Genomic DNA, 25,493 nt, shown 5'->3' with positions numbered 1-25,493 from the left:
CTTGCCTAGAAATAATGTGCTGAGTTTGTAACTACTGGAGAAAATAATTTGGCACATAGTTATTTCCATGTACCTCCCTAGCACCAAGAACAATTACGCACCAGCTGAAGACAGTGACTGCCAAAAGCGCATTTGGATGAGGTGGGTGTTTCTGGGTGGTACAGTCACGTGTTAACAAGTGTGACTGCATCACTGAAACAAAAGTATATTTGTATCCCCAAGCCCTTTGTACGGATATGCCATCCTCAAGAGGAAAGGACACCAATAAAGCATCTGGCAGGGAGGAAAGGCAAAGAAATGAGTACAGGATAATGAGGTATACTTAACTGCTTGCTGTTAGCAAAAACTATCCACCTGAACTGGATATAGTGTTCACAGCTGCTTCAGCAATCATTCTCTGTGAAAGCTGAAGTGGGAGGAGGTCAGCTGCTCCAAATCCTGTTCTCTGGGTATTAGAAGAAATCTAAACTAGCTGGGTGGGATGGGAGGGTAGCTGCAGCAGGGATAGGGATCCAGGAAGCTTGTGCAAACCTTAGAGGAGATGTAAACCTTTTCCCTGCAATACAACACAGAGTCTTCTGATAGAGACAGGAAACCAGACATAATTTTTTCTATTTGCTGAGACTGAGCTCTCACAAGGCATGGAGCTACCTGCAAAAAATCTTAGGTCCAGTTCATAAAATCTTGCTCCTTGAATCCAGTGCTGAGCTCCAGTGGATGGGGAGGGGAAAGCAGCATCCCACAGACATCTTAACCTTTATGCATTTTGAAAAAGGAACTCACATTTTTTCTTAACACATGCATGGATAAATGCTAGATATGAAATGATACTGTGTGGGGTTGTGTGATACAGTGTTCAGCACAGTGGATTCTGTTAGAGAATGAGTGATGAGTTGCAGTCAGACACCAAGAAACGATGGTCCACAAGCCACAAGTGCTTTTAATAGGATAACTACCCACTCATTTGCTTAGATTTCTTGTAGTTGCATCTTCCACCACTGGGGTGTTGAAGGGTGAGCAGATACAGCTCAGTGAAAAGGATACAAAAGAAACCACCCTAAATTAGATTCAGATTATAATACTGTTAACAGTGCATAAATGACAGCTATTTTCTGTTTATCTACATATCATTCCATTCTTTGAGCATTATCCATTATTATTTAAATATGAGTATTTCAAGTATCTTTTCTCCTCAAAAGCAACCCCCTTTTTTCCTTCCAATTTGATTTCACAAGATATTGTCAAACTTCTTACGTGTAAGATGATAAACAACATACTCCACCCTCCAGTAGTCATAAAGGGAGAAGCAGGGGGAAAGGAAGTCCTGCCCCTAGATATCCAATGTTATGACTCAGTACTCAGGAAATGTGGGAAACAGAGGTCTTCAATCTTAAGTGTTTCAGTGGGGTTTCCTTTGCTGCCTTCTGCTAATCTGCTAATCCTTTTAGAAAGCTGAATTCCATGGCTCTTTCTGGAGACAGTAGAGCACAGCTGATGTTTAAAGCAGTTTTTTTCTTTTAGCATAATGCAGCCATTGCCAAGGTCATGGGGGCTGCAGAGGCTGTGCTCTGGCTGCAATGGTAGTAAAGCGTGCTAGCTTGCACTGAGCATGAGCCAAATTCCATTCTGTCGCATCCTAGTATCTTCAAAATTTAGCTGTGCTACCGCTGTGCTAGAGCTACGCGGCATGACAAGTGAGCTTTCCATTAGATTCTGGCTGGGTTAAAATCAACACCAAAGCAAATGCACCATTTCTAGTACTTCTGAGTAGCATCTCATTTGGACCTTGATGTGAAAGCAGAATACAGTAAGTTGCAAGTGACAGAAACAAATTAGTTCGATATCTCAGGTTTCAAACCTCATCATCTTGCAGGAAACACCTCTGACAGCTGTTGTGTCAGCTGGTAGCTAGTGGGCAAAATACAAAAATTATTAAACTCCGGAGTTGGTAATACAAGGGAGGGAGAGGGGGAGAGAGAAATGACAGTAATGGCTTCTTTCTGAGTTTTCTTGTCTAATGCAAATAGCTGAAAGTCTCTTGGAAGAACAACTGGAATGACCAGTGATAACTTTCCCAAACTAAGGGTGTCCATAGTGGTCTCATGTCTCAGCTTCTTTGTGATGTCCCTAAGCTGCTGGCCCATGTGCCAAAATAGAGTGCCTTTGCAGGAGACTGCTGCTGCTGACAGTGGATTTGTAGTTCCTGTAAGGAGCCTCAAGTCCCTGTTCCTGCCTGACAGCACTGAATGGGTGGCAATGAAGTTGAATCCAGGGTCTTAGTGACACAGCCTGAATCTGTTTGTCCTGAAAAGTGCAAAACCCATCCCTGTGTTCTGGTGTGGCTCTTAGTGACTCATCTGCACTCAGGGGTAGATGCCCACTGCTCTGTTAGTACTCTTAGCTGTCGGCAAACTTGCACTGCTGATTTTGAGGCAAGGGCTGTTCTTGCACTCATTTTTGCTGTGGCTTGGCATCTAGAGCATGTAAATCAAAATTGGCCAAGGTACCATCTTTGAGGCCTTAGAACTCAGCCCACAAAGCCCACAGTTCGTTGTGGTTATCTTTGACTGAAACAGCTGGCCAGGGCTGGCTGGAGCGCCTACAACATCCTTTTAGCTCTGCTGGGACTGGGGGCATGGACTAGGTGCTCTGGGGGAAGGAGGGGTTTAGAGGTGCCAGCCAGTAAGCATCCCCCAGGATCCCCTGCCCAGGTGTGCACTGCATACTGAGGTGACTCCCCTGCTCTTACTGGAGAAGCTGCTGCACAGCCTTTTCCAGAGACCAACGCTGCCAGCACTGTGGTTGGTCTCTGCTTTTTCATGTGCTTGGAGTGCACAGCCCTAGTGCTTGAGGCAGTCGAGAAAAGACTTGGGGGATATCGTGCTTCTTGGGGTGGAGGGCTGAACAAGATGAGCTGGAGCTGTCAGGCCAAGTTCTTCATTAGGTGGCCCTCAACCAAACCTCACTAAGCCACCCACCATCAGCAATGCTCTGGAGACCCTGGCACAAATTGTGTAGCTGGGTTTGGCGCTGAAAGTCACAGGGGCCATGCCTGGCCAGGTGTGTGAGGCAGGGATGAGGACATGAAGAAAGGAGTGTCTCATGATTCTTCCCCTTCTAACATCTCCATGAGAAGGACCAGCTGCTCTTTATGAGCTTACCCTCCCTAGTCCGTACTGAAGAGGTGTCTCAGAGCACCAGGCACTATGTGTACCCAGCACAATGGAGGTGCCCCAGCTGTCTGTCTGTTTCCCTTGGTGCTATGCCCATGTCTGTTGTGGGTGTGCAATGGCAGAGAGCTCACAACATTGGCTTGCTATGAAACTGGTAACCCGTGAAAGCACCTTGACTACCGCTGGGGTGCTGCGAGGGCATAACACAGGGAAGCCCTCTATTTACGGGAGAAGACAGGGCTGCAGCTGCACTCAGCTAATCAACATAGGATAATGCTAGATATTTTTAAAGCTACTACCTTTCACTGGGAATGGCTTGGCTCTATGCTGCAGGCCTGTGTCAAACTAATAAAATCATGTTCTAATTCCAAGGTGTATTTTCTATCTTCTTATTTGCATTAGGGTTTAGAACCTGTGTGTTGTTTTACTTAAAATTTCATTGGTGACTGAGGGTTACTTTTTTTCAAATTTTGTTTCTTTGTCTACTTCAAGTGTATATTTCCTTCCTATTTAAGGTAATACCTTATGCTTCAAGCTAGGCAGCTCTGCAAATCCCAACTGGATCAGAGCCACAATATGCTACCTCTTTTTCCAGAGCAAAACTGATCCCAGATGATCCACCTCTTTAAAACTTGGGCAATTTATGGTTCCAGTACTACTGATACAAAAAAGTCATACTGTAAATGCAGAGTCTTGGTGCTTTTCCTTAAATACAACAAATGTCATCTCAGTTATATAAATTTATACAGGTTAAGAACCAATGAGTATGTTCTCCTTATATGAACAAAAGCTCTTAAAGATATTGCCTACACTGCACAAGCTTCTGGAAGGCTTTCTTGAAATCTTCATTAAAGATTGTGTAGATTAGAGGGTTAATAAGGGAGTTTATATATCCCAGCCATGCTAGGAAATTAGACATGTCTTCTGAGATGTGACACCTTTCACAGGTATTAACAACTACTTCTTTTACAAAAAAAGGGAGCCAGCAGATCACAAATGCCCCCAAGATCAGACCCAGCGTAGTTGCTGCCTTTCGTTCTCTTGTGCTAGAGATTCTCTGTTTTTTCCAGGACTTCTCGTGCTTAGATTCAGACCTAGGGCTTCGTAGGGTGATATTGCTTTTATTGCAGTTCACCAGGGGATCTGATGTCTTCTCTGCTGTGCTGGGCATTGAAGCCGATTTGGTGCTTCTTTCACCTGCATCCAAAAGGACTTGTCCATTTGCCTCCTCCCTTACGATCCGGCTGACACTTCTTCTGTGAAATGTCTTTGCTGCCTTGTATATCTTGTAATAAAGGATCAGAATCAAGGCCAGAGGAATATAGAAGGCGCCAAATGTAGAGTAAATGGTGAAAACAATGTGGTCGTGTTTGATGATGCATTCGTCATCCCTGCTGGTCGTCTGGTGCCGCCAAAATAAAGGTGGCATGGAGATAAAAATGGATATGATCCATACCACTGCAATCATGATGCCAGCATGCTTAGGTGTCCTTTTCCTTGCATATTCCACAGCATCTGTGATTGCTCTATACCGGTCCAAAGCAATGGCAGAGAGATGCAAGATGGAACACGTGCAGCACGTAATGTCCACGCTCAGCCAAATGTCACACACCACTTGCCCCATCATCCAGGTCTCCTTTACAATGTAGGCAATGCTGAAGGGCATCACTAGGACTGCCACAAGGAAATCAGTCACTGCAAGAGAGCAGATTAGATAGTTGGCGGGGTGGTGGAGCTTTCTTGTCACAATTATTGCAGTCATCACGAGAGAGTTGATGGCCGTTGTCATTAGTGCAAGCACAGACAGGGTAATGGAAATGAGAATCTTGGATGTCACCCATTTGAATAGTTCTTCTGATGTACCATTTTGTTCAGTTGAGTTTATTAAATCCATGTTCCCTTTTAAAGGTGATCTTTACCAGTAGCAGTTACCTGTTGGAAAAGTAAAAACATTCAGAATGTGCATCCTTAGTCTCCAGGAAGTCTTGATTTTTGTCATCTTAAAAGACTATGGGCCCCAAACTTACAAGAACCTCAGACTTACTATTAGAAATTATTCTGCCTCCAGACAGATTTTCCTGGCTAGCACTATGTGGGATACTCTGCCTTCAGAATAGGGACCTCCTCTTTCTCCTTGGTTTTGCTGTTGAGAAAGGCATGTCTGCATGGCAGGGAAGAGGAGCATGCTGTGGTGCCTGAGATGGCACTGCCCTGTGGGGTGCTGCATGTCGCTGCACGGGGGAGCCAGCCTGGTCCCTTGAGCAGGGCAGCAGCATCAATGTGGCCCCTGGGGTGCAGAGCCAGCCCTCCTGCTAAGTACTTTGAATGGATTGTAGTGGAGTCTTGAAACTGGTTAAAGGTGGACAATCTCATCCTAAAGTAAGTACTAATATTGCCTTTAGGCTAGCACTGTCCACTCCACTAAGCGATGTAATGACTGTTGAAAACTTTAATCCACGGGAAGCAGGCATAATTCTTGTTTTCTCTATATAAACTCCTTTTTCCCCAGCAGTACGTGAGTCCTTCCTTGTGTATAGATAAGCATGGGCTTTCTAAACTGGGACATAGTTTTCAAGAGAAAACAGAAACGTGAAACATTGCAGTGCAAACAGGAGAAGAAACAATTGCATGTTGAAAGTTTCATTTTAGAGCTTCTTCTTATGCACCTCTAAAATAAAACAGCTGAATATATTTTAAAGCTTCAAATGGTTGACTTATCGTCTAACTGAAATATTATACATAGCTTAGAGTCTTGAGAACATATTACTTTTCCTCAAGTTTTGCTATTCTGTGGTTGCTGCTGAAGAAAACTGCAGAAAACTTGGATGCTAGTTGTCCTGCTAATGACTCTACGGAAACAGTATAACTCCTCGTACAGCTCTGCAGGAAGCAAAAAGCAGGGAAATACTGATGAAAGAAATTCTCAGTTATGTTCTGGGGACATGCACCCTACTTTCTTATCAAGAAGGGTTTCTAAGCACTCTATGGACCGCAGCTGAAGTAAGAGTTTTGAAGTTTTTAGACTACAGCTTGTAACTCGGGTAAGAGGATCAGATTTCATCCTCTTGCAAGTTTTGACCTGCAATTTCTTGTGTGTGGATCTACCTGATTAACCCCTAAGTGGGGTTTTCTCTGACAAATTTTGGAGTGTAGTGAGTGGGTTGCATTTGCGTTGCGTTGGATGCCACAGGTAGGGAAATACGTGAAATAAGTGAATAATTTTACTTAGGAAAATGGGTCTCATTAACATAACTAAAGCTTTTTGATATTATGCTGGAGTCGCTGAAAAAGAATCTCATATACTGTTTATAACCTTGGACACAACTCACTAATTTAGTTTGAGATTCTAACCTGGGCAATGCTTTATATGCTTGTTTTGGGTTTGTGTGGCGCAGGTTTTTTTGGTAGCGGTGGAGGGGCCGCAGGGACGGCTCCCGTGAGAAGCTGCCAGAAGCTTCCCCGACTTCCCGCCTCTGGCCCAGGCCGAGCCCATCAGCGACGGTGGTCGCGCCTCTGGGAGAACAGATTGAAGAAGGGGAACCGGTAGCGAGTGGGGGATCGGAATGTGAGAGGAACCCCTCTGCAGACACCGAGGTGAGTGAGGAAGGAGGGGAGGAGGTGCGCCGGAGGAGGGGATGCCCCTGCAGCCCGTGGTGGGACGGGACGGCAGGCTGTCCCCCCCCAGCCCATAGAGGGGAGCGGGGAAGGGGAAGCCCCCCAAGATGGCCGCGACTCCGTGGGAAAGCCTGCGCTGGAGCAGTGCGTGGCTGAAGATCGGCCCGCGGAAAGGACCCGCGCCAGGGAAGTTTGGGAAGAGCTGAAGCCCAAGGAAAGGACCCACGCCAGGGAAGTTTGTGAGGAACTGCAGCCCGCGGAAAGAACTCACGCTGGAGAAGTTGGTGAAGGACTGTCTGCCGTGGGAGGCACCCCACGCTGGAGCAGGGGATGGGCGAGGAGTCCTCCTCCCCCGAGGAGGAAGGAGCGGCAGAGACAAGGTGTGGGGAGCTGACCCCAACCCCCATTCCCCGTCCCCCTGTGCCTCTGGTGGGGAGGAGGCAGAGAGAGCCGGGAGTGGGAGGGAGGGCTGGGGGGAAGGTGTTCTCAGGTTTGGGTTCACTTCCTGATAGCCTTGTTTTGATTTGATGGGTAGTGAATTAAATTGATTTAGTTTCTTCCCCAAGCTGAGCCTGTCTTTTGCCCGTGACCATAAGTGGTGAGTGATCCCTCCCTGTCCTTGTCTCGACCCACGAGCCTGCCTTTATATCTTCTCCTTATCCCACCATGGCTGGGGCAGGGGGGAGTGAGTGAGTGAGTGAACGGCTTCATGGTGCTTTGTTACTGGCTGGGCTGAAACCACGACAATGTTATTGACCTGCTCAAAAAGGTTTTTAGCATTGCTTGACCAACATTTAATTTTATGGAAGAATAAGGAAAGGAAATGTATTTTACATGGCGATATTTACAAATGCTGAGTGGAATCTTGTCCTGTATGTGAGCTGATTACAGCATGTGTGTGCTCTCTTTCTCTCTGTGTCCCTCTTTCTGAACTTGAAATACACTTCATAGGCATAAAAGTAGATCTTTCATCATGTCAGTGTGTCGTGGTTTAACCCCAGCCAGCAACTAAGCACCACGCAGCCGCTCACTCACTCCCCCCCATCCAGTGGGATGGGGGAGAAAATCAGGAAAAGAAGTAAAACTCCTGGGTTGAGATAAGAACGATTTAATAGAACAGAAAAGAAGAGACTAATAATGATAATGATAACACTAATAAAATGACAACAGTAGTAATAAAAGGATTGAAATGTACAAATGATGCGCAGGGCAATTGCTCACCACCCGCCGACCGACACCCAGCCAGTCCCCGAGCGGCGAATCCCTGCCCCCCCCTTCCCAGTTCCTAAACTAGATGGGACGTCCCATGGCATGGAATACACCGTTGGCCAGTTTGGGTCAGGTGCCCTGGCTGGGCATGAGAAGCTGAAAAATCCTTGACTATAGTCTAAACACTACTGAGCAACCACTGAAAACATCAGTGTTATCAACATTCTTCACATACTGAACTCAAAACATAGCACTGTACCAGCTACTAGGAAGACAGTTAACTACATCCCAGCTGAAACCAGGACACAGTGTCACCTTAAAAGCTTCTGAATCCACAGTAATTGCTAGTTTGCAGATATTTTTGTCTATAGCTAGCTGCCTTCCAGAGAAGGAATAGGCACATATAGTATTATCTTGTGAATGTTCAACGTCTGCTAAATAAATCTTCATTTTCAAGCTTGTATAAATACATGGGAAAAAAAGTTTATTGGGAAAAACTAAGACTTCTGTTGATATCTGGCAGTTGATCATATTTTAGAACAGTTACTCATTATGGTTAATTACCTTATAAATTTCTAACTCTTTGGGTATTAGTACTTAATTGCAAGCAAGCAAAAAGCAATTTAGAGATAATAAAAGTTGATTAATAGCTTTTGAAAGATGATTCAGTTTGGGACTGTGGAGTAAGGAAAATGGTATGGGTGAGTTTGCAAAACTGGTGTGTAGGAATAAGTAGGTTTTGCTAAGTGTGGCATTTATTTGGAGGCTTTTTATAAGAAGCAGTGACAGAAATGTGCTTACTTGCCATGTGCCATGATTATGCTTCTCTGTGTGGTTTTAAGATTATCAGCTGGTACACAGATTTCGTTCAGGCTGCTAGCATGGAAATACAGCAGGATTGGAGATTACCACACTGAGTTTCTAGTGTACTACTGTTAGATAGATAATTGTGCTGAGGTGTCCTGTTCATGGGACATAACCTGTTCTTTAATGGTACCCACCTGGACATATGCCCTCCTGTTCCTACGTGGAGTGTTAAGACCCTCTGCTGTTGCCCTCACAGTCCTGGCAGCAGGTGTCCAAGGTGGTCCCCATGGGCTGCTGTGCAGACCAAAGAGTGTGGCTCCATCCAAGGGAGACAGCAGTATGGTGACAATATCTGCCCTCCAAGGTAGTGGCTCCCTTTGAGGTTATAGAGCCATTCAGTGGCTGTGCTGCTGAGGATTGCCAGTCACAAAGTTTAGTGGCTTTCCTGTCCAAGTGGGATGGGAATCCTCTGCTAACTGTGGCAGAAATTTGCACAAGGTTATTGGGTGATCATTACCTAAAAAGATTGTTTTATAAACATGGGGAGTTGAAACACTGGCAGCATTTAAGGACTGCTGCTTCTCTCTCTTGTGATCACTTCCAGGATGGACTAATTCTGGATTTTCTCTTGCGGAGTTGAACTCAGTTCAATCAGTGGCCATCACTGGCTTCTGTCCTCAGCAAGCAACCAAACCACTTTAGGAGTATGAAGAATGATCCTGGAAACGGTGCACTGGATTAGGATGCAGGAGAGCTGGCTTCTGCCCCTCTGCTGCAGGCTTTCCTTGTCAATTTTTGAGCAAATTCATTAAAGTGCTTTAGTTAACTCTTTGTAAAATAGATACAGGAGTATTTCTGTGCTACCCTACTTTGCATATTTGTATTGCCTTCTCTTAGTAGCATGAATTATCTCTTGTATGCATTTAGTGCAGGGAAGATCTAATCTCAGGTGATACCCCCAGGTGCTGCGGGCATACTGGCATACCTACACACTGTATTTCCAGCTCGGACTTTGCTGTTATCCCCGTGTGAGTCTACTGAGCTCTTGCCTCACAGAGCAGTCACAGTTCCTCTGCCCTGTGGTGTGGCCATCTCCTTATGGCCACATACCTGACATAAGACTTCAAAATGAAGCATGGAATACTTGGAGCTCTCTTCTCTGAGCAGAGAATTTACTCTGGTAAATGAAAACAAACTTGCAGCCATGCTGAACTGAAGAGAAATCTGTATTTCAACAATTATTGAATGGGTTCAGCTGGGTTCAGCAGTGACATGTAACTATTTTCAAAGAAATTATTACAGTCCAGATGTTTTTAAGGTTACTTTTGTGGAACTGGCGACTCAGTGGCCCTCTTGAAGGACTAAGATGAATCTGTCGGCTTATCACTGATACCTCAAATTCCATGGAAGCTGCTCTTGCTGCAGTTGGAAGTGTTGTCTTTTATTATTACCTTTTCATTATGCAAGTGTCGTTGGAAAACTTTGGAAAGACTTGAAGCTTTGATTGCATTATATTGTCCTGAATTTAAGATTGGTGAAAATGATGTCTTGTACTTTGTCTTCATTATAGATCTTCACACAGTAAATTAATCTATAACTGGTATTAAAATACAAGTAGTATGGTATTTCAGTTGACCCATTAAAATATTAGCCTTTGATTGCTGAACAACAGCCCTGTAAACAAAGGAAGCTGCTGTTCACCTAATAAAGCCTGTCTGTTATCTTGGGTACATGAAAATTATTATTTTTGAGGTATTAGCCACTTATAAAAATCTTTTTTCCTTCCCTCCTGGATATGGCATGATGAGGCGACCAGAATGTAAGTGCTTCCTTGTCTATAAAAGCACATATATCATCCTACTGCTCTAGTTTAGAGGGCATGGGGGAAAATGTCTGTGCAGCCTTATCACAAGAGTATACATTAAATTTGTCTAGTGGCCACTCAAAGAAAAGGGAATGTTGTTGTTGGTCCTCAGTTTTGCAGGAGCTTGTGTATATGTTATTAAGCCTATAACCACCCATTTGTGTTTGAGATTTACAAAATAGTAACAAGATTGCTCTTGTTCAGTAGCATTAGTCTGTCCTTCCAGGTTTGGAAAACAGCATTCCTTGCTTTTGAGTAAACCTGGAAATTAATTTGAAACACCATTTGCTGGAGAAACATGGCTGGGAATGCCTTTTGGAAGGGCATCATGATCCTACTGTTTGGGGTTCTGAATTTAGGCTGAACTCTTAGAAGATTACAGCTCTTGATTTTTGGGCCTCGTTTGTTTTATATTGCTGTAAGTACTGGCAGCAAGAAAACTTGCTGATGAGAGTTTAAGTACTGCTTTTGAACACAAGTTTTCTGGGTGTACTGGGGGATGTTTGCTTTCTTTTTTCCATGTGGGTTCCTTAGCAAAATGTGCCTTTAATTTAAAACCAGTAACAGTATTCAGAAAGCAAAATGAGCAACTGATTGAACTAAGGGTATTTAAATTGCTACAGACAGTAGTAACAGCCTTTGTCCATTAAGTAAACACAAAGTTGTGCCAGTGGCACAGATAGATGCTGCCTGTCTCTTGCTCAAACAGGCTTTAGCTGGTTTTGAAATGAAGTGTTTCACCTGCTAGCAGGATCCCTTGCTCTATTGGCCAAACTGATCTGTAAGCCAGTTAAAGGGCCAGCTTTCTTGCTGTTGTGGAAATTGATCCTACAGACTTCCTTTCCTGATGAAAGAGAAGACTATTTGTTTTCAGCTACCCTGTTTTATCATCTGTTCCTGTATAGGCTAACTAGATACTTACTGGAGGTAAGACTAAAATAACCATAGAAGGATAAAGTAGTTATAAGTGCCAGCCTTGCTTGGGAACTAAAATTGTTTTGAAACCAGCATTTATGAGCTTGTAAAAATCCTTCCTGATATGGTTGTGTGTCTTTAGTTACCAACCATGTGATGTACTAATGACAATTAGCTTAGTAATGATCTATCACATTAAACACGAGTACAGGAAAATAATACTCTTTTGGATTAAATAAATCTGTTTAAGAAGGGTGAGCTTGCACTTGGATCTGATAGGGGATATATACTTTGTTGAGCCTGAACCCTAGTGTCCCAACAGATGAGGAAGAGGAGAGGGGCACTTTCACTTGATTCTTAGTATCCTGTCCTTAAATTCTTTCCTCACATTAACTCTTTCTAAGGCTCCTAAAGCTACAGTGCATTCCCTGAGACAAGGCAGGGGTGACTGGCAGGTTTGTAAGGGAAATCACTTGCCAGCTGAAGGCAGATGCTGCAAACCTGCCATTCCTGGAATGCAAAGTAGATGTCTATCAGTAGTTTGAAGTGCGATGCAGAAATCACAAGGTTGCCGGCTTTCCTTACACGATCTGCATTTCTGCATGCTTAAAAATCTTTCTTTTTTCTCTTTTTTTTTTCCCCTCTGTATCTGATACTTACCTAGGAGGCAGAATTATTTCCAGTTCTTAATCTGTCAGCAAGTATTTGTATATGCATGCTGAAGTAATGCTTTGGATTCACTGTTTTGGGTGGTACTGTCTCAATACATGGGACTGAGCACGTTCTGGACCTGAAATGTACTGGTAAGCTGGAGGAATATCGCAAAAGCTGTTTAGGTTTTGCTGTTTGAGTTTCTGTTAACTGGTGTTATTTATCATTTCCACTTATAGAAGGTCACAACAGACTCATTTCTAGAAACAGACCACAAATAACTGTAAAATTGCAGATAAATCAATTGAACTAGTATCAACTAAAGATAATACAGAATTCTGCCTCCCAAGCACCTCTCAGGAGAAGCATGGGTAAATAGACAGGCTTTGCAGTGTGCCCTCAATATCAGTATAACACATGAAGGAAACAAATCTGAGAGTCCTGGAGAATAGGTGTCTCCAGCTTAGAGATGCACAAATGCATTTATTGCCTAAGCACAGGCACTCTGATTTCTTACAGAATGGCAAAGAAAAGTCCATTTCTGTGCCTTGGTAAGAGAGATGCAAGCACCAACAGCGTCAGGAACAGAATGAGGGCAGTAATCTCTGGCAAAGGGGCAGAGTGAATCACTGAAATAGCTTCTGTCCTCATCTCACTGGTGTAATTAACTCACCTTCATGTTTCCTACTGAGGCTGTATAAATTGCAGCACGCTGGCTGTGACTCCTTTGATACATCTCACTCCAGGAGGCTTTGGTCCTTGCTTCATTACTTCATGAGCATTACCAAGTGCTCCGTGTTTTCCAGTCTGCAAAATACCAGACTTTTCAAGCCCAAATGTGACAACCCCACAGAACGGGGATTCCTGTACCTCTGTCTCAGGGGGGGCAGCTCTTTGCCTCCTGCATTTCAAAGGTGTCACTGCTGTTCCTGGGAAGGTACCACTTGAGCTAGCTTTAAACTCAGCTAGGTAACCATGAGCAGAGTGCTCAGCAAAACCTGCTTGGGAAGCAGAGTTGCTACATAGGTGGGGTTAGTCTGTGATGTGCTCCTTGATGCCTTTGCCATGTTCTCTGCTTGCATCTCTTGGACTGCAGTGTAGTCCTATGCTGCTTGTCAAGCCTGCCTGGAGGATACCTCCCCTGCTTATTGTCATCATATCTGTAGCAACTGCTGCTTTTGCTTATAAGGAAGAACTGTGTTCAGAAAGTAATTATGCATTCCTTGCTGCTTCTAATGTTGAAGTTGAGGGTTTGATTTTTTTTTTTGTCTCCTTTTGGAAAATTCATCACTCATCTGTGTTTGCTCTCTATTTCATGTCCCTCTGCCATCTGTTTTAATCTAGCTGAGGGGGATGGGGGGAAGCAAGCCAGCTTCTGAGCCAGCCCTCTGGGAGGGGGGAAGGAGGAGCAGCAAGAACAGCATGGTCCACAGGATGACAGACTTGCTTCTATAAAACAGTAAGCACACGTCCCAAATGCAGCTTCAGTTGTTGGGTGACTGGAGAGTGCACCTGTTATGAATTTGATTATGTTGGCTGGAGAAAGGGAAAATTTCAGACCCATATTCATAATTCTTCAGAGGAGATGGCAGTATTTATTTCTATAATTCATTAGATGAGGGGATTCAGTTTCTTCTCTTATTTGAGGCTAGTCTGAATCCCTAGTCCAGACCTCTTGGGAAAGTGATCTGGATAGTTGCCTCTTATATTGTATGTGGTGTGGAAGAGCCCCAGAGAACCAGCTCCTGGACAATAGTTCCTGTGGGAGCTGCATCCTGCCATCTCTTCTGCTGCTGATGTTCTGAGCTGTGTAAACAAGTATCTGAGAAATGAAGTAGTGTCTGGGCACCTCATCCCCCTGTGTGAGCTCTACACTGAGCAAAACAGTACCTTCGTCATGGCAAGTATTCTATACTGAGAGACAAAGTCCCATGTAACCACATGGTCAACAACCTGTCCTTAGAGGCACATGCTCCCTTGGATGGGTGGTCAGGATCTCAACTTGGACCCTCTGTATCATGAGTGGGCCACTCACTTCCTATCCCCACTCTTTGGCACCCATCTTTAGTTTGCCTCTAACAGCCTAAAATGTTCTATTGAACAAAAATTTTCTGTATTAGGAAAAGATGTTTAAAAATTTTATTTCAGTTCTGTTGAAGGAAAAGCAAGGTTTTAATTTGGTTTTTTTTTTTTTTTTGTTTCAAGTTTTTATCTGGATTGGCAGTGAATCAAAGAAGTGACTGTTCACCCATCTCTATGTAATTTGTACAACTAGTTTCATACTGTGCAGGAGTGGCTTGCTTTCATGATTATCAACTAAATTTGTACAGTGAGGTGAAAATGCAGAATGGCTTTGCTTATGTTTCAAAACACTGCCTTTCAGATAAGGGCTTGAAATCTGTAGGAATCACAAAGCAGCGTTGGAGCAAGGAGGTTGAGAGGCAGTTTTACTTCCTTTGAATGGTAACAAAACACAGCCTTGTTTCTCCCACTTCCCACTCATCCTTATGCTTTGGGGCCATGTGTTCTTTGCTAGCTCTCTGAAAACACATGTGTACACAGTTCTAAGTCGCAAACCTTTTTCACTGATATACCTAGCTCTGAAACTCTATTACAAGGAGGAGTTCAACTTACACCCACCGCCCCCGCCAAACAAACCCCAAACCCCCTAATGAAATGTTTTCTAGTTAACAGGCATTTTGTTGGAATAGCTCCTGTATTATCTGACTTCTAAGATAATGTGGGCACCTTATGTCTTAGTTCCTTGCAAATTTTATCAAATGTGGTTTTTATTATATAATAACTGTGAAAGCTTTTATTCAACTGGAAGAAACTACCTTGTTTACTCCTGGACAGTAATAAAACAATGTTTTCAAATGTGTTTGAAACTGAAAATTTTCTGGAAAAGGTCTCTATTTCAGTCTACAGTATAAGAAAACATAACTTTCAAACTGTTACCTGGGCCAACAGTAGGATGTTTCTTTTTCTGCTGTGTGTTCACCAGGATAACTTTGAGGGAGAACTGGTCTCAGAAGAGTTTGTTGAAAGAGGAGTGAAGTTGACGCATAAATGTGCTCCTTCTCTGCAGTAGAGGTTCTGTGTGACACAAGAACAGTACAAGTCTGTCGTTAATCACTTACAATTTGGTGAGATGACAAAATTCACATCAACTCCAGTCTCATGTCTGCCTGGTTTTTGGAGACTGATGCTTTTTTACAAAGACTATCTTACTGCATACTTCCCAGTGTCTTTCCCTGTACTTCTTTTCACTGTGTCATTTGTCTTTATTCTAGTCCTGATCTGATCATCTCATAGACTGAAGGTCTTTCCCTAGGTCTTGTTATCCATGTGATGGAATAACCCTATCAGATAGTAAACTCTGCATTGGGTTTGCACTAAACAGCAGTTCTCTAATATTTTCTTTATCAGGACTGAGACAGTTCAGGCCATTTCCTCTGAATGATGTGTGTGCAGCCTTGGCCAAGAAGTACTTTAAGCAAAACAAACAAAACAGTCCTTAAAGTTCATGGATTTAGAAGTGGGAGGAAAATTAAGAGCATCAACTTTTTAGCAGAAGTAGAACTCAATGGTTTTTTTCCAGTCTCCTTGGGAAAGACAGAGGAAAGGATCTACGTGCTGCCAGAAAATCAGGCAGAATTTGTTGAAAGCTTTTCCAAAGCAATGCATCCATGGGAAAAGATTTTGTTGTGGAGAAATGTTTGTTTTTTTCCTTCAGAAAATGCTTTCTATCAGGGGGTGCCAGGCTGCCTTGCCCTGATGACTTCTACCAGTGAACAATAGCAGCCATAGGGAGACACCCTGTAAAGGGGGTGAGGAAGGGAAGGGCAAGTATGAGTGCAAGCTCCTGCAGTTTGCCTTGGTGGCAAAGGGACCTGGACCCTGCTCTGTGCAGAGGGCTGCCACCCCATTTCCACTGTACAGAGAACGACATGCCATGGGGGAATGGCACAACAGACCCTCTCCTGTCTGAAATGTTGGTAAACTGCAGACCCCAAGGAAGCAGCGAGTGTGGCCTGTGGAGGGTGGTCTTGTTAAGGTCTGTAATGCACAGAGTCATTCTTGAAACTGCTATGCAAAAGCTTAGCATGGAAAGAGTGAACTTTGAGAGCACAGGTGGAGCTCTGAACAGGCAGGTGGAAGGCTGGGGAAATATTGCTAAGTGGATCTGAATTACTTGCACAGGAAGGTCCTGTATTGGAGCTGTTGGATAAAATCTCAACCTGGGAACTTGCCCAGGAGTTTTCATTTTAGAAGCAGTAACTAAACTGTCCTTAAGGCAGGCTGGTTTAGATTGCAGTGGTTGGACTGACATGCAGTGGACGGACTGACTTGCAGTGGACTCGAAACCACACCATGTGGTACTGTGTCAACCTGTAAGAGATCCAAGCTATTAGCCTCCTTCATAGGTAAACAGAGACTCCTGTTGGTAGATCTTGCATAGTGAAGAAGCAAAGAGGTATAATTATACTGTTGAGACTAGTGCTTCCTAACTGGCACGGCAATGTTTTTTAGATGTTTCTACAAAGATTGATTTATTCACCACAGTGTACACTTAGACTGGGGGCTATCTTTCCAAAATCCAGATTCTGTGCCTTTGAATTTAGGTCGGTACTAAAAAGGACGTGACTTTTGCTATACTCTGCATGGGGTGTCGCAGTGCTGGTAATAAGAAAACACAGAGCCGTTCTCGTATGTGCTTTCTCTTGTGTGGAGGCAGAGCATTCATGTGGGCAGGTAACTGGTCAGACTCTCCATAAGCACCACAGGAAACTTGCCTAGGGACTTTATCTTTCAAAGGGAGGTGGTACTATATACCTAGGAGGTCCTCATTTGCTGCTTTCATATGCTTTTCCAGTTGTGTAGGGTTTTTAATTACTATTTTTTTAAGGATTTAAATCCTAGCATTGACACAGCTGAATGTTTTAGCCAGAAGAGTTTAGTTCACTCAGTGAATTGGTGTAAGCGCTAATGGCAAAAAAGCTTTTGTTCCAGGCCTATGTCTGAGATCCGGGATGCAGTTATGCTGGTGAAACTTCTCTAGTGCAGATTGGGCTTTAGCTTTCTTCCTTTTCACAGTTTCAAAATACTCTACAGCTCTTGAGCATACTTTTCTCTCTACTTCAGTTTATTACTACATTACGACATGATCCCCTTTAAAAGTACAAGTATTTTGAAAAATAGGTCCTAGGACAGTCCGCATAAAATCAAGTGTGTGGTGAGGAGAGCTATGGAGATGGGGGAGAGTGCATCGGATGTGAAAGTTCTGGGGAGAACTTAAGGAAGTGGAATGCCTGGGGAGGAGGAAAGCTGGAGTGCCTACCCCCCGCATAGTACTTCCAAGCGTTTATATCTCACGCTGCTGCTGAATCACATTGAACATATACCAATACAGTAATTTTTCTGAAGAACCAGGATGCCAAATAGCATGTCTGTGCAGTAGAAGTCAACATTTGGGATTTCTGGGCTGTCTGAGCAAGCTGGCATGTTTACTTGGCTCCATGCGGGCTGCTGTGGTAAGGACGGGAAGGAGGTGAGCTAGAGCAGCTGCTGCTGGGCCCAGACCGGCTCCTGGTCTGGAAATGACTTGTGCGTGGTCAGGACAGGGATCTCGGCACCACATTTTGGCAGAGAATGACTGTCTCTGTGGTCAGCTGGCATCACAGCTTGCTGATTAATTCCTGGAAGCATTTGGCCTTGGGTATATTTTTAGGGGTACAACACTTCCAAGAAAGCTCATAGCAGCAGGACAGCGTTAAAATGTGTCCAAACAGAGAAACAAGGATTTAGAATCCCTAGGAAGCTTCCTGGATCCATCTCCTGTTGCAGACACTGTGATTACTAAATAAGGTCTTAAGCTCTCTAACACTTTGTGAACTCATCTTCATTTCTTATAGGAAAATAACAGGCCCTCACACACAACTTTTTTTTGTTTGCATAATTCCAATGTAGTTGTGACACTTGACATAAAGCACAGATGACTGTGATTGGCTTCTTAAAATGTAAGCAGATAATTCAGAATTAATTATGAAAAACAATCTTATTGTTGTCCCAGGAATTCAGTACAGACAGCAATTGTCTAACAAGATTATCCAGTATCAGCTGATCCCCAAAACTTCTCATTGATAATGCAGCTAAAGAATCTTAAATGATAAGCCTAAAACTATTTCCAAACAAAATTTCAAAGTTGTTTTTTTTACTGTTATTGTTCCCCCCCCACCTTAAGATTCTATTGACATTGGCTTTCTAAGATCTTTTAAAACATAACTTCGTGATTATGAAAGCTTTCAACACTGTAGAGAAGTTTAGATACTACTTTATCCTAGGGATGCTTGTAGGTAGTACTTCAGCTCTTTGTTTTCTGAGTAAGAAAAATGTACGCAGTTTCAAAAGATGGTTGAGCAAAACTATGTTTTAGATTTAGATTATAATACTAACATAAAGAAACAATAATTTTAGCAGCTGTTTTCTCCTTAAGTTGTTCACTGAGAAAATGAAATTCGTCTTTTTACATAAGAACATTTCTTTGTAATCCTGGTGTATAGTTGGAATATTTAAAAATATTTCACAAAGACTGTTTAAAAAAAGGTGTTTGACTGTACTTGCACATGACAACATGTAATATTAATTTGGTGGTGAAGAAAAGCATTAAATTGACTGTATCTAATTGCCCAAATGCGCAAGAAGGCACATCAGTACTCTGAACTGCTTAGGAGAGTTCAGAAACCTCCAGTGGATTCTCTGCCATTGTAGGCTGTCTATGGCCCCTGTAGTTTGAGAGAGATAAAGATTATAAGATGTGCTTACACATAATAACATGGTAAAAAGCAGAAGTAAAGGACAGAGGCAAATGGTTAATGTACTGATCTTCAGAGACTGGAAGAGGCCTGGAAAAATCAAAGGTGAGCCATTGCTTCTGTATGATCTGGCTTGTTTGTTATGTATGGGACCAGCATTGTGCTTAGCACTGTTGGAAATGCTGAATTCCTTTCCCGGCATTGCTTACAGCCCAACTCTCACATTGGGAAGCTGGAGGATTTAACTATGGACTATAGCATGAGAAACTTTTTTTTTTTCCTACTAGGAGACTGGAAAAGACCAAATTACAACTTTCAAGCTCTCTGCTAAAATGCCTTTTCAGTTTTACCCTTTGAAGCTGCTAAAATTTATGAAAAAAGGCTTTTAACACTTAACAGCAATAGACTGTTGACAAGTAATGAGAAATATAGTACAGGGTCTCACACTGTATGCCCTCATGCAGGTACACAGGTATATATTGCATCATATTTTTGCCCATCATTTCTATGTTTTCTGTTTTAAGAAGTCATTATTTAAAACTACATTGCCTTAGTGCTCAAAATGAGTCTCTGCTCTTTGAAGCTGAAGAATATTTTAATGTTAACCCTTCTGGAAAGGAGCAATGAAGTGAGTCTCCACATCTGTATAGTCTCTTGTTTCTTTTTCTAATTTCAATTTTTCCCATTTTTAGCCATTAAGTGATGACATTACATTCTGGGATTCTTTTTACCTCTTTGTTTCTTGATTCACAATCTTTAGGATGTAGCTAGGTCATATATATCAAACATTTCCCCTCATAGTCCCAAGATTTAGTGGCTTTCTTAAAAAGATACAGATCTAGCTACAGGCAGTTACACATACACAAAGAGGGTGCTCTCTGATCAGTTGACATGAGTATCTACGGCTTCAAGCAAAATTAGCAAGCATGAGGAGAAATAGCCAAATCACAAGCTGATGACAGTAATTTTATATGGCCCATCCAGCTATAGCAAATCCTAAAAAAGACCACTGGGCTCAATCCACTGCAGAATATAAGGACTGTCTAAGTACGTAAATCCTGTGGGATGTGAGCTCCCTCTCCAATGCTTGAACATTAAAGTCCTGAAGATTGTGGTGTGGTTTCTTTGGAGCATGCATTTTAAACAAACAAAACCCCATAAAACAAAACCAACCACCAAAACCCTGAAGTAAAACAAAAACCCACCAGAAAAAAATGAACCAGGAGAGGGAGTTTGTGAACAGGCAGTGATATCTCAGGTAAGGGAGCCAGTGCAGCCTCTTCCTGTCTGATGTGGATGGGAACTACTGTAACTTTATGCTCACTTATTTATACAACAGCCAGCATAAAAGCATGCTTGGTTAATCCAAAAGGGCACCCAAATAAACTTTTTTGTTTGCCTGGCACTCCAGAGTTGTGACACGATGGTTGGGAGTGGGTGGTGGCAGAGTGCGCTTTGGCTGTAGGCAGTTCACGTGTATATCCTCGCATTTAGGGAGATCTATAACCTCTGTGAGTGCCCCTGCTCCCTCCGACAAGAAAACTCTCTGCCCTGGCTGGGGTGGTGCTTGGGGGTGGCCGCACTGTAGCTGACCTCATCAGTGTCCTTGGCTTGTTTTGCCTTACTGGGGGCTGTGGGACAGGGCTGGTTGGGGAGGGAGGGCACTGCGCTGCCCTGGTGGCCCTCAGCCTGGCCAGGCCACTATGCACCCAGGCACTGTGAGGGATGGGGAAGAATCTGCCCTCCAGCAGTGGCATTAGTCCCTGAACGTTGTGGGTGGTTATTTGGACTTTCAGCCCCTGTGAGGGTGGGAGCCCTGTTGCATCTGCTGTTAAAGCACAGCAAGCTCCAACTCCTGCTGTTCCCGCTGCTCCCTGTGCCTGGGTGCTGGTGTGCGAGGGGTGTGTGTTCCTCTCCACCGCCAAGGTACAGCCCCTGCTTAGCAGGGGGATAAATGAGCCCTCAGGGTCTGGTCAGTGACTTGCTATGTTAGGAAAAGCTGTTGGAACAGATAAAATGAATGTGGTTGCCAACATCTGAAGAAATCAAGTATACTGTCTTTACTTGGAAGCTCCATCTATTTGTAGGTGTTTCATTCTGCATTTTGGTGTTGAAAAGTTCCAATACCATTAGCTACAGTTCCCAGGTTTGCTGTTGCTTGACCTCTACTGCAGCATTTATTATCCTTTCTGATAATTCAAATGGATTGCTTTAGATCTGGGCAAGCAATCACAATATTGTCCTTCTGCAAATAATTTATTCCAGTTGCTTTGTTCTCTTTGTTTCTGATAATGATTTTTTTTTTTTTTTTAATTAGGAGGCATTAGGAGCTAATTTAGGCCATGCAGCTAACTTTGTCCTAAAATCTGAGAATCTGTTGTGTTGGAAATAACATTTTATTAAGATTGCACCTTTTTTTTTCCTTTTGATTACTCCAGTATGACCTGTTTTGACCACAATATTGACTGTCAATACTCTCAATTCACTAGAAAGTATGCAGCAGTGCATGGAAGAAAACCTCACAGACATAACCATTTATTCATCCACTAATCAAAATCTGACTTTTAATTAAAAAAACCCTATAACAAACACCATAGGAGCTTTCAGAAAATGTGATTTGAGATGGTGCTGTGGAAGGGAAAAATGCTCAAATGTACTGAAGTCCTTGCTTCCCTATTATTTTCAGTTAGCAGTGGAAAAAATGTTGCAGACCTTTAAATGCCATGAAAGTTTCTCAGTTGGAGATGAGACACTGAAGAAAGAAACAAAACAAAACCAACCCTGACAAAAACACACCCCCACACCCCCCCAAACAAGGAAAAAAAACCCCAACAAACCAACCCCCAAAATAAAATCTGACTGCTTCTGATAACCATCAAATATGGTACAGGGTCATTAGATTAACATTTTGTTATGATGAAAAACATTGCTCTAAGATGTGTTTCAGCTGTATTTAATGGGATCACTAGGTTTACCCTCCTTACCAGGCTGAAATAGATAAAGATCTTAATTTAGATAGATGGGTACCTGACATGCTCTGGTTTTGTTTTTTTTGTTGTTGTTGTTGGTTTTTTTTTATATATCTGCTGCTTTTATGTTGGATTCTGACTGCTGTGATAAGTAACAGATAATTACTTTTCCTGTAGTGAGCAGTGTTCAAGTTGGAGGGCAGGAAGGAAGCGTGTTCTTTTTGCAGTTGCTGCTTCTGCAGCAATATCCAGCAAGAGTGATGGAGCTGGTTGTTCATATGGGTAATGCATGACAAAAGCAGCTGCCTCTGCCCAGTGCAGTGAACTCAGCCACCCTTTTTGCTGGTTTGCCTCTGCCCAGTTTAGACAACTGTGTGCCTCTTCAGGCTTAAGAAATAGATGAGTTAGTTTAAACACTAGACATTGTTATTCAGTTAGAAGAAGTTGGTATCTGTACCAAAACTATTTTGGGAAGGTCCCTGTTCAATGCTGCAGCAGGGCAATGTGGATCAAGCAAGTGTGCTGGCACCTTCACGCCTCCCTGAACTGATTTCTGCCTTCTACACTAGGGCATCTCCTTGCCACCCTGGCATTCACCCTCCACACCCAGGAGACCACACAAACCGTGATGCCCAGCAGCTGGTGCCAAGTGGGGTGGTGGGGTCCCTTCTGTTCCTTTGTGACTGCAAAGGTACTAGGAGATCTTGGGTGAATCAATGACTTCAGTGTCTCTATATGTAAAATGGACATTCCAGTACTTGTGCTTCATAAATATATTAAAACTATCAGCTGTGTGGATAGGCCTGGAATTGAATGACTGAAGTAAGGAATAAAATGCACTTAAGCTAGAAAGTATCTAGTTCAAATAATCTGTTAGAGCCCTTTGGTCTGACTGTGGGCTAGTTTAATCAGAGCAATTTAATTTCATCAAAGGCTGCTCAGATGCTGTGGAGTGCCACTAATGATCCCCAAAAAGTTGTGCGGCAGAGCAACCCTGAAATAATGATGCTCAGTATTTACAGATGTTAGCACAGTCAAATGCTTGTACATCGCTTGAGGTAACCTTATAAAGACAAGTGATTATTACAAGTTTGGGTCTCTGAAACAAATCTGCAGTGAATAGCTGGAGCCTCAGGGGACTGCTATTAGCAGTGCTGTATTCAGGGAAGCAGCAGATCCCTCTCTCTTCTCTCATCCCCTTCTGGTGGGATAACAAAATGCAACAAAAAGGGGTTTTGTTCATCAGACATATCAGGCATTTTGAACACAAGGCGATTATTTCTCAGTCCTTTCCCCCAGAAATTTCCTTCCAGCTAGAAAAATAGATGCACTCCAGCTGGGGGTCCTTGCCCTGTGCCACTGACAGTATCATACATGTTTTCCCTTGTCTAGCTGAACACTTGCCAGACCAAGGCTTAAGGTCTGTTAGCCTTAATAGGCTTTAAGGAAAGAACTGTTTGTTTCTTAATAATGCAGGATTTTTTTTTCAGCGTAATGTAATTAGAAAACTCTTGCTGCCATGATGGTTGTTACAGAATATCTGGAGGGAGGATATTGACCGGTCATCAAAGTACAAGAATTTGGTGTCTTGGAGGCTCTTCTTTTGCTAACATGTAAGAGTAGAGAAGAGGTACTTGTGACCTTCTATTCAGCTGTTGTTGAGTGTGCTTTCTTGAGTTTCTGTGTAGGTAAGAATTGTGCCTTAGAAGGAAGCTCGGCTGCGTCATTGGTGGTATTGTGCTAACAAAAGTTTGCAGTATAATTGTTGGGAGAAGATCTGTTTAGGAAATCAATACCGGGGGCTCTTAATTTGCTTGATTCCATGGCATGACAAAGTTATTTTCCAGTCTGGAACTGATGTATTCAGTTTTTGACTGCAACTATATGTGCCACTTTCAACTTATAAGAATAAAAATAAAAAGTAACAACAGTTATTTCTTCAGGCTTCTTCAGCTGTATGTGTTGACTGCATGGCAAGTTGATAATAAAAATGGTGTTATAAATTGCAATGACTTATGTATGGGAAGAGGTCTTTTTAATATTCTCAGTTTACCATAGATGATGATTACTGCACTTGCACTTTAAAAGCGGTTATGTAAAACTGGCAAAAGGTGTGTCACGGGAAAGGCAATTGCCTTTGAAAAGTTTTCATAAGCTATGCTATTACATGTTTGTATGTGTGGTCTCAGAGCAGGCAGGCTAAAAAGTAACTGCCTTTAAGAATGTTGCAAATGTTGCGTGGGACCCCTGGGAGAAGCAATATTTGGATCATTTATCTGTCAAAAAAAAGACTGATGAGCACAGGAACTTTCTTCTGACTATAGTAAAAATGTCAGCCTGAGCAATTCTTGCTGTTTCAGGCCTTTGCTTTTCATCTAAGAGTCTACTGCCCTTTAAGACCATTTGATCAGAACTTTAAAGGCATGTTCAAATCCTGTGTCCTGTTCAATCAGGGTATTTTTATTCCTCTGTGCATGCTACGGATGCTAGAGAATTAACAATTCAGTTGGTAGGGGGTGAGGAATCCAAATGCCTCTTTCTGGACATTGTTTTGTGCAGTTAAAAATTATGTTTTACCAGCTATAAAGAAGCTTCTAGTGATATTGCTATAGTCATACCTAGGAGAGTTGTTTGAAAAGACAACCAAGACTGCCTATATTTATTAACTTAGACTGCCTATATTTATTAACTTTAGCCAAAAGGCATAAAATCTACTGCTTGCTCTTCTTAAAGCTCTGTTTATGACCAGAGAAAAGCTCATAAAGATCTCCTATTCTTCATGAAACAGGATAAAGAACCTCATGTACCAATTTTTGAGAAAGCCTTTCAACATGTAGTTGACTTCCTGCATATCTTTAAAGGACTTTTAATCTTGGTTAAATATTTAGAGCAATTGAGTATCAACCCTAGGAAATGTTATACTTAAGTATCTAAAATTGTAGTGATTTAAAAGAATTAAGTATTGTTTAATAGTATTTCCCTCATCTGCTATATTGCAAACACTGTGTCAGGGACTGTATTTATTGTATACTCAACACCTAGGCTTAACGGTGCCCCTGCTCCTCTAGGCACTACTGCAATTTTTCTACGTATACAGATGAAGTTAATGAAATAAACCTTCTCTATAAGGGAGATGTAGCCCTTCTTTCAGTACATAGAATTATGATAGTAATAATAATGAGCAGTGATGGAAAATTCACATACATACAGCTTTAATTATACAGATTTTCTGAGTTTGGACGTCTGGATTGCCAATGGTACATGACATTTTAATTGGTTGGCTTTTTTTATTAACCTTTCAGATGTTTGATAATATTAGCAACAGAGTATCTACAACCAGGGAAAGAAGTTGAATATTTCCTGTCCTGCTATTTCCTTCCGCATATACTAGAAACACAGAAACTAGTGAAGTTAAAGACATGTTTCTGGCTTTTTGTTTAGCTGCAAAGCAATGTAAAAAAAAAAGGACAACTTA

The 25,493-nt window shown here is 42.5% G+C and overlaps 1 protein-coding gene across 3 annotated transcripts in view; it reads right to left on the bottom strand.

The window, feature by feature from the left end:
• Positions 1-920: 920 nt before the first annotated feature.
• The window catches only part of HTR1F (5-hydroxytryptamine receptor 1F), a 134,461-nt gene continuing 109,888 nt past the window's right edge, over positions 921-25,493 (bottom strand). For 2 of the 3 annotated variants that reach the window (XM_069785402.1, XM_069785404.1), the window contains 3 exons: positions 15,193-15,330; positions 12,908-13,041; positions 921-5,105 (listed from right to left, as the gene is read on the bottom strand). In XM_069785402.1, coding sequence (XP_069641503.1) covers positions 3,967-5,067 — 1,101 coding nt within the window. In that variant the 5' untranslated portion in view covers positions 5,068-5,105; positions 12,908-13,041; positions 15,193-15,330 and the 3' untranslated portion in view covers positions 921-3,966. The remainder of the gene's footprint in view (positions 5,106-12,907; positions 13,042-15,192; positions 15,331-25,493) is intronic. The other variant, XM_069785403.1, reaches the window with a different exon arrangement.

Source organism: Haliaeetus albicilla, chromosome 6 (genome assembly GCF_947461875.1).
Source record: "Haliaeetus albicilla chromosome 6, bHalAlb1.1, whole genome shotgun sequence".
Taxonomy (NCBI): Eukaryota; Metazoa; Chordata; class Aves; order Accipitriformes; family Accipitridae; genus Haliaeetus; species Haliaeetus albicilla.
This window is presented reverse-complemented; position numbering and strand designations above follow the sequence as displayed.